Consider the following 15,785-nt stretch of genomic DNA (forward strand, 5'->3'; position numbering starts at 1 on the left):
CTTATAGGGACTATGAAGGGGAATGCAATCCACCCCCCTGTGCTCAGCAAGGAGTGGCTGCGCTGTGGCCACTCCTGCTAGGTAAGGTGCAGTGCAGTGAACGGGGCTGACCACCCTCCTGTCCATGCTGGGTCTTAGGAGCTGTGGGGTGTCCAACCCACTAGTCCTGCTCACATTTCCCCCCGCTCCATGTTGAGTAGCATAAAGCAGTCATGACATGCAGGGGTGACAGAGGCCTCTTGCATGCAGTTTCTGCTCCTTTCCCTCGCTTTCCATGAACGGCAGGCTTTGTGTGACTGCTTATATAGAGATGAGGATTTGCCTGATCCAGCTTTCCTTAAGGAAACATCCCAACAACTTCAGAGGCAGCAGGAGAGAGGCTAAGAGACTGAACAACCTGTCAGTGTTTTTTAAAACCAAGTCTATTAGCAAGCATAAAATCAGGTGCACAGCTTTCTGATAACAGTAGCGCCAATTCCTTTACAGTTTTAGAGTTTCCAAACTTTTTGAAGGGAGGGAATGGAAAATTATTTTCTGTTGTTCATCGAAATTTCATGGAGATGGGTATTTTCTGTCCAGCCCTAACTTCTAGTCTCTTTGTGCATGAGCAAAGCAAAGCCTAAAGGTAAAATTTTCAAAAGTGCCCGAGTGACTTAGGAGGCTAAGTCTCATTGACCTGCAATAAGACTTGGGAGGCTAAGGAAATGGGACTTACATACTCTGAAACTTTTTACCCCAAGTTTTTTTTTTTTTTTTTTGCTTTTTCTGGCACAAGGAAACCTGGGCCATACAGGATGAAGGGGACGTCAACCTAGTGGAAAAATATTATTAAAAAAATAAAATGCCAATTGCACTTAATCCGTGCTCACTCAGGATTTTTTATAATCACAGTAGTATTGTTTTTCTGCATAATAAAAAGCAAATAGAAGTTGGTTGTCGAGCATTTTACCTTTATGCTATGCACACGTGGCATTGTTAAATCAACATCTTAACCCGCAACATCTTGATATACACAGATTTTTTTTAAAAATCTGCTCATTTTAGAACCAAGTTAAATGTTACTCGTAGAACCAGATGTATTTATTCACTTATTTTTAAGCTGACCTCCCTTCTTGTTGATGCAGATAATGAAGGTTGCAGATTTATCTGGTATTATTTGCAAGCACAATCAATGCCAATGGGTCACTTAAGGGGCTGAGTGTGACTGCCATTCAGGTCTTTAAGGTGTCCAAACAACTGCAATTACATTCACAGGAGTGTGAGCATAACCACAGAGGCCCAGTTAAGCTTGGGCTGAAAACCTGGCACAACACAACTTTTATTTAAGATTCTTTCCTGACTAAGGCGATTTTCATGAGTAATAAAAGAATTCTGTGTATTTTCAATACATAAGGGGAAAGGGTTAGTCACTATGTCTTCCTCCTGTTCCAGAATCAAATTTGGTAATGTGGAAAAGAAGTCTGGCCCCATGAAAACTCTACCAATATTTTGATCGGCTCCTCAGAAATGTTCAGGCTGACACACTTCTGCATTTTAATAAACAGAGACCATTTAACAGTCTAACCCCTGCTGTTTGCAATGGCAAGGGGATGCCACTGGACATTTCACGCCATCAACAGCTCAGTCCTTCACTATTTTCAAGTATTTCTGCTGCGTGGATTTGAAAGCTGAACTTTTCTAACGATCACATCCTGGCTTCAGCTGCTGGTGCACAACTCTCATTAGCAGCAACGGGAGCCGTGCAAGACGACAGACCGTGGTTTTAATTTAGGGTCCAACCCTACTTCCGTGATGGGAGCCTTTCCAATGTCTTCCATGGGAATTGGACAAGACCGTGATTAAGCAGAAAGGCTGTGCTACTTCTTTGGTCAGGCAAAAGAATAAGACTTTAGCGGCCATTCATTGCTGTTGGATGAATCTGTAATGAAGGAGCTTCCTTCTATTCAGTGGGTATAAGGAGCATCCCTGTGTCTCTAAAGTTTCTATTGTTCCATTTTTATGGAATTCTAGATGTTCTTTTCTCCACTCCCGATTCCACAGACTTTTTATGTCCCAGACTTTTCCATTTTCAGACTTTGAAAAAATGAGGGCCAGTGTCTCCACAGCTGCTTAGTCAGCAAGGCTGCTTACAATACATGTGTCATCTTAAAGAGAACTGAGAGTTCAAACACACGTCTTGTCCTGCAGCACGACAAGGTGCAGTATTTAAAATTGTTGCATTTGAGGTATCCTGAGATGGCATCTTTGTGTCAAGTTAGTAACAGCATCTTCGATCTTCATTTCAGAGGTGTAACCATTCTCCATAGGTTTGTAGGACAATAGCATAGGCAAATTAAAGGGTACAGCCTGTAAAATTAGAAGGAAAAAGATCATTTACTTTAATCTTTACATTCCAAAAATCATAGTTGTGTTATTCTAGGCAGCCAAGTATTAGAATTTGCTAGGAGGATAACAGAAATGGTGATAAAAAGACAGTGATAAAAATGCCAAACTACATTCACAGTGAAGGGGAGAGAGCAGTGTGACAAATGAATTTGCACGGTTTTCAAAATGCTACATTAGGTCAAGGATTAACTTCTGACTTGCTCTCCCCTGTGATTCTCATATTAATTCAGTGATGTTAATGCAGGAATTAAATATTTACCAAGAGAAACTCCTGAAATCTAGGAAGGATGGGATCTTTCCCAACTAATAGATAGCACTTAGTGACTAGGGGGAAGTTCCTCTCTTTTTTAAAGTTGATTTATTTTCTTGCTGCTTCCGGTCTAACATTAAATTTTTCAATCATTCAATGCACATACGTGCACAGAATGCATAGCTCCAGTTGCATAGGAGGTGAAAGAGGATGATACCCATCAAGAGGTGTAGAATAAGGCACGGAAAACTCACTGGCTAGTGTGTATGTGACCTGGAAAGCAGAACATTTAGGAAGCAATATGCTTCCCAGATGGAAAAATTACTGCAGCATTTAACTACTGAAGAAGCAGGTAATTGCTCTCCGGAAAGATCCTCAGTCAGATCTGAGTGATCAGATGGCTGAAGCTGGCCACAGGCATAAATATTTGACATGCACATAACACCTTTCTTCCATAAGACTTCCCCCAAAATAAGCAGTGTGGCATACAATTTAACAACCACGGTCTTCTGGGATTGGGAACTGGGCTTCCAAGTAGCCTACATCTTGCTAACAGGATTCTTAGAGCAACCAACAATGCAAAACGTGAGGCTCAGGTGATCAAGCCATCATTCGGCTGCTGGGTGTCTGCAACACGCTGGTGCTTTGATGGGACAGGGGCTACTGGAATATCAGGGTTGCCATCACTGCTTTGGTGCTCCTGTGCTGCCCCCAGGTGAGTGGGGAGCGCAGACCTTCTGCAGAGGCTGTATGCCTCAGGGCGTCCACACAAAGATGTTTTTCATGGATTGCTGCAAATGTGGAAACAGCCTGTTTTCACTGAGAATTTCACTGTAAGAATTTTTGGAGTGGAAATAGGGTGCATTTTTCTGTGCCCCAAAACTGTGGTAACATTTAAAAACCTAGCCATCTCTATGGAATCTTCCGCAAAACAAAAATCTGGGTGCAGAGAACTGCCCCAAATGGGGATACATTTCCTGCAAAATTCAGCCCCTGTGACTTTGCTCCACTCACCACTGCAATTCAGAGAACACTCAGGGGTGCAATGGGATTCCAACCGACTGGCAATGGGATCAGAAGACCTCCAGGCCTACCACATCTGAAAACCCCACCCCAGAACAGCCGATAGCCCTGTCAGAGGAGGCGGGCCATTTGCAGGTCTATTTATTTAATCTGGTACACTGACCAGTGCCGTGGTCTGTCAAAAGAGGAGAAAACTGAAGACAGCCACTGAGCCAAATGAATCAGACTGCTTGAAAATAACAGTATGCAGCATCACCTAAAGTACAGGAGGGCAGAACAATCACAGAGTTAAATGGAAGTGACATTTTTATTCTAAGCCATACTTAGAGCTCTGTGAATAAGGGCACTGGATAACGGGCAGCACCCTCCGTTCTTAGCCCACTGGTAGACTTATGCGTAAGCAATCTTTCATTCATGACGAGACCCCGTCCTTGTTTCACTACAGAATAGTTACACTAAGGAGCAGCAGGGTTAATACTTGGGAATATGGACATCCAGACTAGCACACATATTTACTAACAAAGACCAGGAAAAGTGGGCTTTTTAACCTGGAATTTATTTGCCTCAATGGCTCCCTTACTTGCAAATTTATATACAAATACCTTAGGAGGAACAATAAGACATTTGTAGCAAGGCGGCAGCTTTTTCTTCGAAGCGTGAATGAAATTTGGCACTTTTATCTATTTCTACAGCTAGAAGCATAGAGAGTGATTCTAAACATGATCATTAAAAAGCCAAACATGTAGTATAATAATTATATGTCTATACACGCACACAAACACAAGTATGCTGTACATATAATCAAATACATTACACGTCTAGATTCAATTCTGTTCACATACATTAACATTTCTTTGTATAATTCTGACAGAAGAGCATGCACTTACAAAAAAACAAACCCATAACCTTTGAATTGATCCAGATGCAATAATGGAATAATTTTAATCATTGGGATTTGGACACTTCATTAGAAATACGTGAGTATTAAAGTTTTATGATCACTGTTAACATAATTTAATGACAGTATTTTCAGTCTCAGTTGTCTCAATATTACTCAAATAAACTTGGCTTATGCCAACTATACTGTACATTTTCATTTACATAAAGTGGGATCTTGGAACTCTAAAGAATCTGCACACATCTACTGAGGTTCTGAAAAAGTTGTATGGATAGCTCCAAAGATTAAAATGTATGCCAAGCATTGCACCTTTATGTTTTGCAAAGACAGGTACCCCACACCACCAACTGAGAAGATGATAAGAACTATATTTTAATTGATTTTTGGAAGATTTGGTTAATTTGTGCCTTTAAAACCATCCCAATTCTTTTGAATAGGGTACCTGTTACTATACATTAGACTCGTCTGAGAATGTTCTTAAAAGAAGAGGTCTGACAGAAGGTCTGGACGACAGTGAATCAGATTCCTTCCTACTGCTCAGTTTTTTCTGTAATAGTGAGGCAAAAATACTTAAAGCACATGAGACATGTTCATCTACCCAATGGTGTAACAAATAAGAAAAGACTTATTGAATCATTCTGTAAGAAAACTTTAAGTTAAATAATCAAAAAGACTAACCAAGACATGATTTATAAATGCCAATATTAGGAAATATTGGCCAAATTTTTCAAGTATGAGTGCCAAAGAGTTAGGCACCTTTGGTGAATATGGGTGGTGTGCACCACAACTCTGAAGATCACCCCCGCTTATTTAGATGCTCAATTTCGGGCATCAAAGTTTGGAAGTTTCTAGGAGAGGGAAAGAATCCATCACCCTCTGCAGTAGTATTTTTGGACATTGAGAAGTATGTGGCAAACACAGCAAGGTGAAAATGAAACCAACTAGGAACATGCATAAAATGCTCTGGTATCTTACCATCCCCATAGAGAGCAGCTGCAATTGAGAATTGCACTCAGCATAACTGGTACAAAATCTTTGTTTATTTTTTCGAAACTTTATAGCTTTTACGAATAGCAAAATACATGCTTTACTGTAACGTGAGTAAATATGGTTTTGTTAGCCAAAGGAATGTGTTCGAGAAGCTACTGCTAGCCTACGGAATTGGCCAAGTGCGAGATGGACTGTTTGCACACACATCAAGTAACTGGGAGCACAATCAAAATAAAGTAGATTGTTGTTTCCATGTTTCAAAGAAAGCTTTATCCAATGCACTCAGAACAGGCTCTACAGGGGGAAAAGAGGGTATGTAACGACAGGGCAAGAGCCACAGCTGGTGTTATTTCTCACAACTCCATGGATTTCCATGGAGCTGCACCGGTTTACACTAGCTGGCAATCTGGTCCAAAATGCAGATCGTAAGTCCCCTGATGGTGTAACCTGTCTTATGTCTGTCTGTCTGTACAGCACCATGCACATCTACGGGTCGTATTAAATAATGAGGATGCATGCAACAAGCACTGCTGAGTTGATGTGCAGCAAGTTGTTGCGAAGCTTTAAATAACGGGATAGCGACACCAAAGTGAAAGGGGTAGACAAAATACATTTAAATGAAAAGGTACCTTTAAAAAACCGTTTATTGCACAAGCAGATCTAAAAACCACAGGTTATCAGCGGTTATGCATTCGGAGAAGGAAAAAAACAGCAGCACAAGCAAACCTGTACTGATTAAGAAAGGAAATCACCTTATTCATTCCAAGAAAAGCTGTGATTGCTGGGAGTTTGAGAGAGCATGAAGATAGTGGATGTTCCTGAGGAAGGAAGGCGTTTCGTTACCTAGTTCACAACAGCACAAAAAGGTGGAAAATGGCAGCAGAGAGAGAGAGAGAAAAATGCAGAAACCAAAAGAAAACATGAATGCATTTTGCAGTTCAAAACACTTGCACATAGAAACATTGACAAATACAGGCCGAGCGAACAGCAGTGCACTGAAGGGAAACGTTAGAAAATGGGACCGCTCCAGGTGAAATCCCAGCCTCACTGAAGTCAAGGGCAAAAATCACGTGGATTTTGATGGGGTCAGGATTTCACCCGCCGTTTTTGAAAGGAGAGACAGCAGACACTGCTCTTGCTAGTCATACGCACTGGCTTTTGAAACCTTAGCCAGCACTTTGGAAGTTTAGACACCTGAATAAGTGGCCAAGTCTGGAATTTTCCACTGAAATCAGTGGAGGCTGCGGCTCCTCAACACCTTTGAAAATCAGGCCACTTGCTTAGGCGTCTAATTATGGACACAGGCATCTAACTTTAGATACCCATGTCCGAAACTCTTTGACTACTATTTTAGTATTGCTACTTGAAACATAACATCTTGAAACCCTCATCTTGTGTTTTTTATGTATATACACACCAGGGTGACCAAACATACTAGCCCTCCAAGCCACATAATGACCATCTTCAGCAATTCAAGAGCCGGAGCACAGCTGCCGGGGCTCGAGGTTTCAGCCCCGCTCCTGCTGAAGGAGGGAACCACCAAACTACTCTGTTGGATGGTAGGTGTCTTGCTTGTCTGTGTGAGCACAAGGGATGAAATCCTGGCCCCAGTGGGTACATCTACACTACACACTCTAAGCCTGGGCCCTGACTTGGGTTTGAGACCAAGCTCCCCTGCCATCCACACCCAAATCAGTCTGACGCAGGTCAGCAAGCAGTCAGAACCCAGGTCCTCTGACCCGGCTAGGGAGCTGGGTCAGAGTCCAAGTCCCGGTGTGATCCGGGTCCAAACCTTGTCATTTTGCAGTGTGGACACAAGTCAGGCTGCAGACCCAAGTCAGAAGGGCTGCCTAGTGCCATATGGATGTGTTAGCACAGCTGTGAGACCAGCAACTGTAAACCCAGGTTACAATGCAGTGTGGGTGTTAAAGCAAAGGCTTGGATACACCTAGTTCACAATCCCAGGTCCTGCAGTTCCAGGCTTAGAGTGCAGTGTAGCACACCCAAAAGAAGTCAACAACAGAACTCCCAATGACTTCAGAGGGGTCAGGATTTCACCCCTGGTGAGGAGGAAGTTCTAGCCAAATCAACTAGCGGCCCGGCCACAGATTGGTCAAGGACGCACCTTTTACGCACAATGACTAACTTTTGGGACACAATGGAAAGCTGGAACAAAGCCCCCCAAACTCTACCCAGCCAATGCGGCTCCAGAAGGAAATCTTGGCACCAGACTGCTGATCTACTAGATGTGGTCACCTAAGTTTCTGCAAGATCCAAATCCTGCTCCCACTAAAGTCAATGGGATGAGGTTTTAGACCCGAGTGACTTTTCAATCACCAGACTCATTATACCCCGTTTCTCCCACCTTGAGGAAACTTCCTCACCACCACTGCTGAGAGCAAATCATTCTTTTCCTTTGAAATTGGCTAGTCTAACTTCCTAGAAGCCATTAGGTTACATTTTTAACGTCTTAAACAAAAACCAAAAAAGAAAAGAAAAATTCTAACATGGCGACTCAAGGTCTTAAGAATTGGACGTCACCTACCACCCACCAAGCTGGTTAGCCTTCATTATAAACCGAAGGGAACACAGGATGAGGACAGATTTTTAAAGAAGAGTCAAATACTGGGTTTCTCTTTTTCGTTCTGACCCATTAATGTTCTTAGAACCAATGTAATAAAGAGTTAAAAGGAAAACAAACACAGCCTTTTACGCCGGAAGTGGTAGGCTCTTGAAACCTGTCTGATAAACATAACAAAGATTCCAAAAGTTTTCATTGCTTATAAAATTGAACACTAATAATTGGTTTCACAGATTTTGTTATTTCATAGGCACATGTATTGCACTATCAATATTGTGCCAAGGGAATCTAGCAAGTGTTCTAAGGAAACATCTTTAAGACTTCAATATTTTTATATCTAGTTAAATACCAATTTTTGGTCAAAATACAGAGGCCAGAGAAAAAAAATTACCCGGAAAGAAATGCACAGAGCTTTCAGTAAAGTCATACAGGATACTAGAGCACCATGAGAAAAATCTCTTCTTCCTAAACCTCAGTATTTGAAAGTAATTTTACAATTTAATTGAACACAAATTCCAATGAAACTTAATGTCATTTAAAACATAAATGGTTACATTAAAATTCTTTTACATTTCGGGTCGCACCTTGCCTAGAAACTACATTATCAAAATGGCACAAAACGACAGCTTAGTAACCTGCTGCTTAGGGATGTGCAAACAGAACGTTGAACCTAAATTGCTAATCTACCCCATTTGAAAATAAATACACTAGTTCTGGGAGGAACACAGAATGATAGGCTGAAGTAGCTGAGCATTAGCAGGTGCCAGTAAAGGAGGAGGAGGAGGAGGTGGAGGAGGATGGGGCTAAGAGCTCTGATGTGATGTTGCAGAGATGTTTTGAACAACTGGAGAAGCACATAGCAGGGAACATGAACTTTTCATTTTCGTTAACATAGAATCACAGGACTGGAACGGACCTCGAGAGGTCATCTAGTCCAGTCCCCAGCATGCATGGCAGGACTAAGTATTATCTAGACCATCCCTGACAGGTGTTGGTCTAACCTGCTCTTTAAAATCTCCAATCATGGAGATTCCACAACCTCCCTAGGCAATTTAGTCCAGTGCTTAACGACCCTCATAGTTAGGAAGTTTTTCCTAATGTCCAACCTAAACCTCTCTTGCTGCAATTTAAGCCCATTGCTTCTTGTCCTATCCTCAGAGATTAAGAAGAACAATTCTTCTCCCTCCTCCTTGTAACCACCTTTTATGTACTTGAAAACTGTTATGTCTCCTCTCAGTCTTCTCTTTTCCAGACTAAACAAACCCAATTTTTTCAATCTTCCCTCGTAGGTCATGTTGTCTAGACCTTTGATCATTTTTGTTGCTCTTCTCTGGACTTTCTCCAATTTGTCCACCTCTTTCCTGAAATGTGGCACCCAGAACTGGACACAATACTCCAGTTGAGGCCTAATCAGCGTGGAGTAGAGTGGAAGAATTACTTCTTGTGTCTTGCTTACCACACTCTGGCTAATACATCCCAGAATGATGTTTGCTTTATTTGCAACAGCGTTACACTGTTGACTCATTTAGCTTACGACCCCCAGATCCCTTTCCGCAGTACTCCTTCCTAGGCAGTCATTTCACGTTTTGTATGCGTGCAACTGATTGTTCCTTCTTGCACCATCTTCCAGGCATTTTCTAACCACAGCTGTGCTGGCTTTCAATGTTGGGGAAATAGGCAAAGGTAAACTGGTGCTTATCACCAATATTCAAAGACAGTTACCACCATTAAAGCTTGCAGCAGATAATTTCTATTTTAAAAACAGCCCCTCCCACCACTCCTCCCCTTCTTTTAGCAGAGTGAGACTGGCCTTCAGGAAACACTGCATCATGCATGGGAAAACCCAGTGTCTTTCTTGACCGGGAGCGATAAAGAAAGAGGACAGCCTGGTGGTTAGGCTCTACGCTGGGACTCTAGAAAACTGGGTTCTAATCCCAGGTCCACCACAAACTTCCTATGTGATCTCGCGACAAGTCAATTAGCCACTGTGTCTCAGTTCCCCAGGACCTGGGGATTACAGTGGACAAGAAGCTGGATATGAGTGAGCAGTGTGCCCTTGTTCCCAAGAAGGCCAACGGCATAGTGGGCTGTATTAGTAGGGGCAATGTCAGCAGATCGAGGGAAGTGATTATTCCCCTCTATTCGGCACTGGTGACGCCACATCTGGAGTAGGGCGTCCAGTTTTGGGCCCCCCACTACAGAAGGGATGTGGACAAATTGGAGAGAGTCCAGCGGAGGGCAACAAAAATGATCAGGGGGCTGGGGCACATGACTTATGAGGAGAGGCTGAGGGAACGGAGGTTATTTAGTCTGCAGAAGAGACGAGTGAAGGGGGATTTTGATAGCAGCCTTCAACTACCTGAAGGGGTATTCCTCAGGGGATGGAGATAGGCTGTTCTCAGTGGTGGTAGGTGACAGAACAAGGAACAATGGTCTCAAGTTGCAGTGGGGGAGGTCTAGGTTGGATATTAGGAAACACTATTTCACTAGGAGGGTAGTGAAGCACTGGATGGGTTACCTAGGGAGGTGGTGGAATCTCCATTCATAGAGGTTTTTAAGGCCAGGCTTGACAAAGCCCTGGCTGGGATGATTTAGTTGGGGTTGGTCCTGCTTTGAGCAGGGGGTTGGACTAGATGACTTCCTGAGGTCTCTTCCAACCCTAATCTTCTATGATTCTATGTACTGCTTCCCTACCTCGCAGGATAATAAAGGCATAAGTGATTGTGAGGTTTCCCAATACTATGGTAACAGGGACAGTGGGGCAAGGCTATTTTTGACTGTATTTGAACTAGCTGTCAAGTCCCTTGCAAATTCACTGTGAAAATTTAGCAACTCAGGTGCAAAATCCACTTTTCCACCCTTATGATGAGAATGAGGAAGATAATGAAAAAAACTAAAGATATCTTATCCATCAAAAAATCATGAATCCCCAAAAAGCAAAATCCCTAAGAACTCCCCTTCGATGATTGATTAGGTCAAATTTGCAAGTTTTGACAGTCAATTAAGACTAGTAATGGATTGGAGCAGTGAAACTGAGCAGAATGAAGTCCAATGTGATTTGCAAGATATACTTTCTAGAAGGAGAAGCAGTTACACTCTATACAGACGTCAAACGCTGACTGAAAAGGCACTGCTGCTGCGGCTGCTTCCGCGGATCGGGGCAGTACTTCTGGTTAACACTTTTTGACCTTTTTTGGCACATGAAGGAATGACACGATGAGAGGCAGGCAGCCTCTCACTAGGTGCAAATGGTGCCTGGCTACCCCAGTCTGTCGGGTGTTTAGAAGAACGGAAGCGCCTCTTCCAAACAAGGGAAGTGTAGTGGTATATTCTCTCATTCCTTACCTGATGGTTTTTCCTTTTCGCATTTTTAAAAACTACTAGAAGAATCTCCGGGAAAAGGCTGATAAAGATAAGGAGAACTACGGCCAGCCAGGTTGATACGGACGTCACCATATGAGCAAATACAAAATACATTCGTTGCTGCTTCAAGAAAGGCCTGAAAGAGAAGGGACACAAACAGACTCAGACAATACAATGGGCCACTGCAGTTTTCCAGCGAGGTGAGATTCAAATTAAGACTAACACTTTCAGGGGACAAATTTGCATATGGGGGAGGAAGGGGGATGTTTGCACGTGTAAAGAGGGCAGCACTTGTGCCTGCAAAGATACCTGTTCCTGATGCTTTTATTTCACTCTCTCTTCTAAGTCTCATCTGGCGGCTCCCCAATCTACTGAAACTGCCCTAAAAGCAAGTAGTCGCTCCCTCCTAGCAAAGGCTCAGAGCCTCTTTTCCAATGTCACCCTCCAAGCCAGACACTGTTTGTCCCCACTCCTCTGCCCCATCCTTGAATTCTCTCCTGCTTCTTCTCCTCTTACTTCTACATCAGCATCTCCTCCTCTGCTCTGCTGCTGTGTGTCCCTCAAACCATCAGCCTTTGCCCCTACTTGATGTCGTGTCAATCACCATTATCCATGCTGATGGTTCCCAAACCCCCCTTGCTATACAGTCTCCCACCTCTGACAGTCCCATACCTCCTGCTGGCCACCCTGTGCGGACCCACATTCAAAAGGGCACAGCCTCCCCCTCCTCTCTCAGTCATAGGCAGACGCATCACTGTCCCTGGAATGTGATGTTTTAGGGCTTGTCTACACAAACACGGAGTCCCTGGCAAGCTGGGGTTTGAATCTGCTCTGCACTAGCTTCCCGCACTCCAACTGCCTATGTAGACCCTGCTGATGCACATTAACAGTTCATTAGTGCCCTTTGATCTAGTCCTCTTTGTAAGAGAAGCAGATAAAAGCTCATTAATAAAGCGTTATTGCGCTTGCATAGGATAGGCTGATATGGGGTAGATTCCCAGCCCAGCTTGCCATGAACTAAATCTTTGTGTAGATGAGCTCTTATTCAAACTCCTTCCTCTGCTCCACTAAGACAGGCCACCTAACCATGTCTGTTTTCTCCCTAAAACCACAATTCTAGGTGCAGCCCTTCCCTCTCCACCCTGCAGCTGAAGCCCTTGTCCAGGCATTCAGTATCACACCTTCCTCTTTGACTCCTGCAATGCTGGCATCCATGATCTCCCCACCTTTTGTCCTACTCCCCGCCAAGCCAGCCAAAACGCTGCTGCTAGGTCGTTTCTCTACTACTCTGTTACTCTGACCACATCACTCCCACCTTCAAATCCCTTCATCGCCTGCCCTTCATCTTCAGCTACCAGTTCCTCATCCAGTCCTCCAAGGCTCTTCTCAGCTACACTACTGTCTGCACCTCAGCAATCATGATTTTTACTATTCTGGCCCCCTTCCACCTTAGATGTCCTTTTTGTATCCATCTACGTCTCAGCTACATACTTGTATCCGGGCTTTCCTTGCAACACTCTGCCATTTCTCTGTTAGTTCCGCATGTTACATTCAGACTGTGCTGGTGTCAGAACGGTATTTTTTTTTGCAGCTGGCCAGAAACTCTGGGATTATGTAAAAAGAGTTAATCCTGAATCTATTCCAACTGCTTGTTGGAAAACGCCCCCCCCAGGCAGGGATTACTGCCCTCTAAACACACAGCGTTTCATCTTACATTGCAATCGTCACATGCATTTTTCAAAACATGTTTGCTTCAGCTTCTCTTTGACGACATTCTCAATTACCTAACTAAACAGCAGTGCGTGTGTAATAATTAGACTCTTCGGAGAGTCATCTCTTCATTTTTCCTGCCTGTTTTTTCTCTCCTACCCCTAGTCCCTTATTTTCTGTCTCATTTTTGACTGGGGGGAGAGAATTTTCAAAAGCGCCCAAGTCTCATTTTCAAAAGTAGGCACATGGGAGCCTAAGTCCATTGGCTTTCAATTAAACGTAGGATCTAACGAGCCGATATCATTTTGAAAAGGAATTTTTTGAAAATTTTACCCGGATCTCCAGGAGACCAGATCAGCTTTCGCTGCTTTTAAGGCTTCCCCCATATGTTAATCTCCTCACTATATCTCTGTCATTAACATTTGTTATGATCTTAATCCCTAAATACGAAGAGCAAGGAGTTTTGAGGCCATTTCTTAGGGCATGGCTACACGGGAACACTCCCACGGCAGCGCTTTCAAAAGTGTGAGTGTGGTCGTGCGCGAGCGCTGGAAGAGCTCCCAGCGCTCCTGGTAATCCACCTCCACGAGGGGATTAGCTCCGAGTGCTGGGAGCGCGGCTCCCAGTGTCCGGAGCCTGTTTACACTGGCGCTTTAAAGCGCTCAGACTTGCTGCGCTCAGGGGGGTGATTTTTCACCCCCAGAGCCAGCAAATTAGAGCGCTATAAAATGTAAGTGTAGACAAGCCCTAAGAAGCAAAGACAAACATTGTCTTCTGAAATGAGGTTTTACCTTGTCTAGTCTGCACAGTAAAATGCACAGACCATTAATATTAAGGAAACTATTATTGAGAAAAGGTTATCCCAAATACATCATTTTACTTTGAACTTGGACTCAAGTAGAGCTTTCTGAGATGGTTTTTACTGGTGAAAGTCCAGAGACTCAAAGCCCCCAAAGGGTTATCTGTATCTTTCCATCTCCCCTGATGACAGAGGGGAACTGACAGATGCATGGGAAGGAAGCCTCATACATAAATGAGGACAAGAATTCTAAAGCATTGGTTGTTTAGCTAAGTATTTAGCTATGCATTTAGCTATGCAAAGTAAACACTCCAGTGGAAAATTCATGAATTGCAGTGTAATGAGATAGCTGGTAAGATTGCAGACAAACATCTGTTTAACTCTTAGAGTCCAGAGCAAACGCAGCCTGTGGCCCTGAATAAAGCTAGTTTAGTTACTTGAGCTTGTTTATTAGCAGACAGGGACTGAAAAATGGACCCAGCACCTACTGGCTTGTGGGCAAAGCCTACAACTCAGGGTGCTGTCCCTGCCAAATAAAGGAATACAATGGCTGAGTGCTGTTTATTGCAGGGGGAATCAATCTGCAGCATATTTAACAGAATGTTGCCTAACGAGTTTAATTTACTATGGTTCACCTGCTTTTGTTAGACATGCTGGGTAAACTCCTGGCCCCACCGCAGTCAATGGGAGACAGGCCTGTCTCTTCCTGACTTCATTCCACTTCTTTCCTCCCTTACGAAGTATCACAGAGTATCAATTCCTGCATTATTTTCATTGTCTGCTTCCTCTGTTCTCTTTCCCACTCCACTAGCATCTTTCCCACAGTGTGTGCTTCACCTACATTTTCTCTCTCTCTCCCTCCATGTCACCCATCCACCCACCCAGAGTTTGAAATATTTACCAGGACAAATTAAGACGATGGCCTTAATATCCAAGAATACCCCCAGGTAAGAAACCAAACCCCCCTTCTTCACCAAAGCTGTTGGATTCACGCCAAGGTGTCGTTTGTTTGCAAGATCTTTTGTAGACCCCAGCTAATAGGTGTCTGATCAATCCGAAGCCCCCAAATTCTTCTGGCCACTGGAAGAGGAAGGCTCCCATTCCTTCACCTCCCCTACCCCACTACACATGACCCACAGCTTCCTGGTTGCTGCTCAAGTAATAGTGGTCTCCACTAACCTACCCTTCTCCAGGCTTCTCCTCAGTCAGAAACCCAAGTACCAGCCTCCACGGCAGCTCTTAGCTTTCCCTAAGGAGTAGGGAAATTAACCGGGGTCTCTTAAGTGACCCTGTTTCCCACAGGGAACTCACAGTAGCAGCAGTGAAAACTGACAAGATTCAGCGTCAATTTCCACTTGGTTACAGCATGGGAAAGCCATGAGCAGCAGCAGCATTAGAATGGTCTGTCTGAAGACTGAGGAAGACCGCTCTGCATCATAGCTCATGTGAAAGGTTATCTTTACAGCCATAGGGGCTAGAAACTCCATTTTTGTTTTTAAAGGTAAGCTTTGCTTCTGTACAGGTTGACAGAAAGCTGTTTCAAGCAAGTACTATCACCACAAGCAAGTTGATTTTACAAGCTCTGCTAATACACAGTGAAAGAGTTCCTTGACTTATCTCAAAGGATAATGAATCACTAATTCCACCACCACAAAACAAAACAGAAAACAAAAAACATCCCCAGCACTTAGATATTACTGCAGTTGCCATGAAACAAAGAATAAGATGGTTTCACATTAGCAGAAGTACCAACTTCAATCTCAGTCTGCTTCTTGATGATTTTCTT

At 43.5% G+C, this 15,785-nt stretch overlaps 1 protein-coding gene across 5 annotated transcripts in view; it reads right to left on the minus strand.

The window, feature by feature from the left end:
- Window positions 1–740: 740 nt before the first annotated feature.
- The window catches only part of ATP11C (ATPase phospholipid transporting 11C), a 110,439-nt gene continuing 95,394 nt past the window's right edge, over window positions 741–15,785 (minus strand). For 2 of the 5 annotated variants that reach the window (XM_024196919.3, XM_026653106.2), the window contains exons 28-30: window positions 11,473–11,626; window positions 6,299–6,364; window positions 741–2,346 (exon numbers count right to left, since the gene is read on the minus strand). In XM_024196919.3, the coding sequence (XP_024052687.2) occupies window positions 2,206–2,346; window positions 6,299–6,364; window positions 11,473–11,626 (361 nt within the window). In that variant the 3' untranslated portion in view covers window positions 741–2,205. Of the gene's footprint in view, window positions 2,347–4,998; window positions 5,104–6,298; window positions 6,390–11,472; window positions 11,627–15,785 lie in introns of those variants that run through there. The other 3 variants (XM_024196921.3, XM_024196920.3, XM_024196922.3) reach the window with 3 other exon arrangements.

This window comes from Terrapene carolina, unplaced genomic scaffold (assembly GCF_002925995.2).
Source record: "Terrapene carolina triunguis isolate 2854851 unplaced genomic scaffold, T_m_triunguis-2.0 Scaffold131, whole genome shotgun sequence".
NCBI classification, from domain to species: Eukaryota; Metazoa; Chordata; order Testudines; family Emydidae; genus Terrapene; species Terrapene triunguis.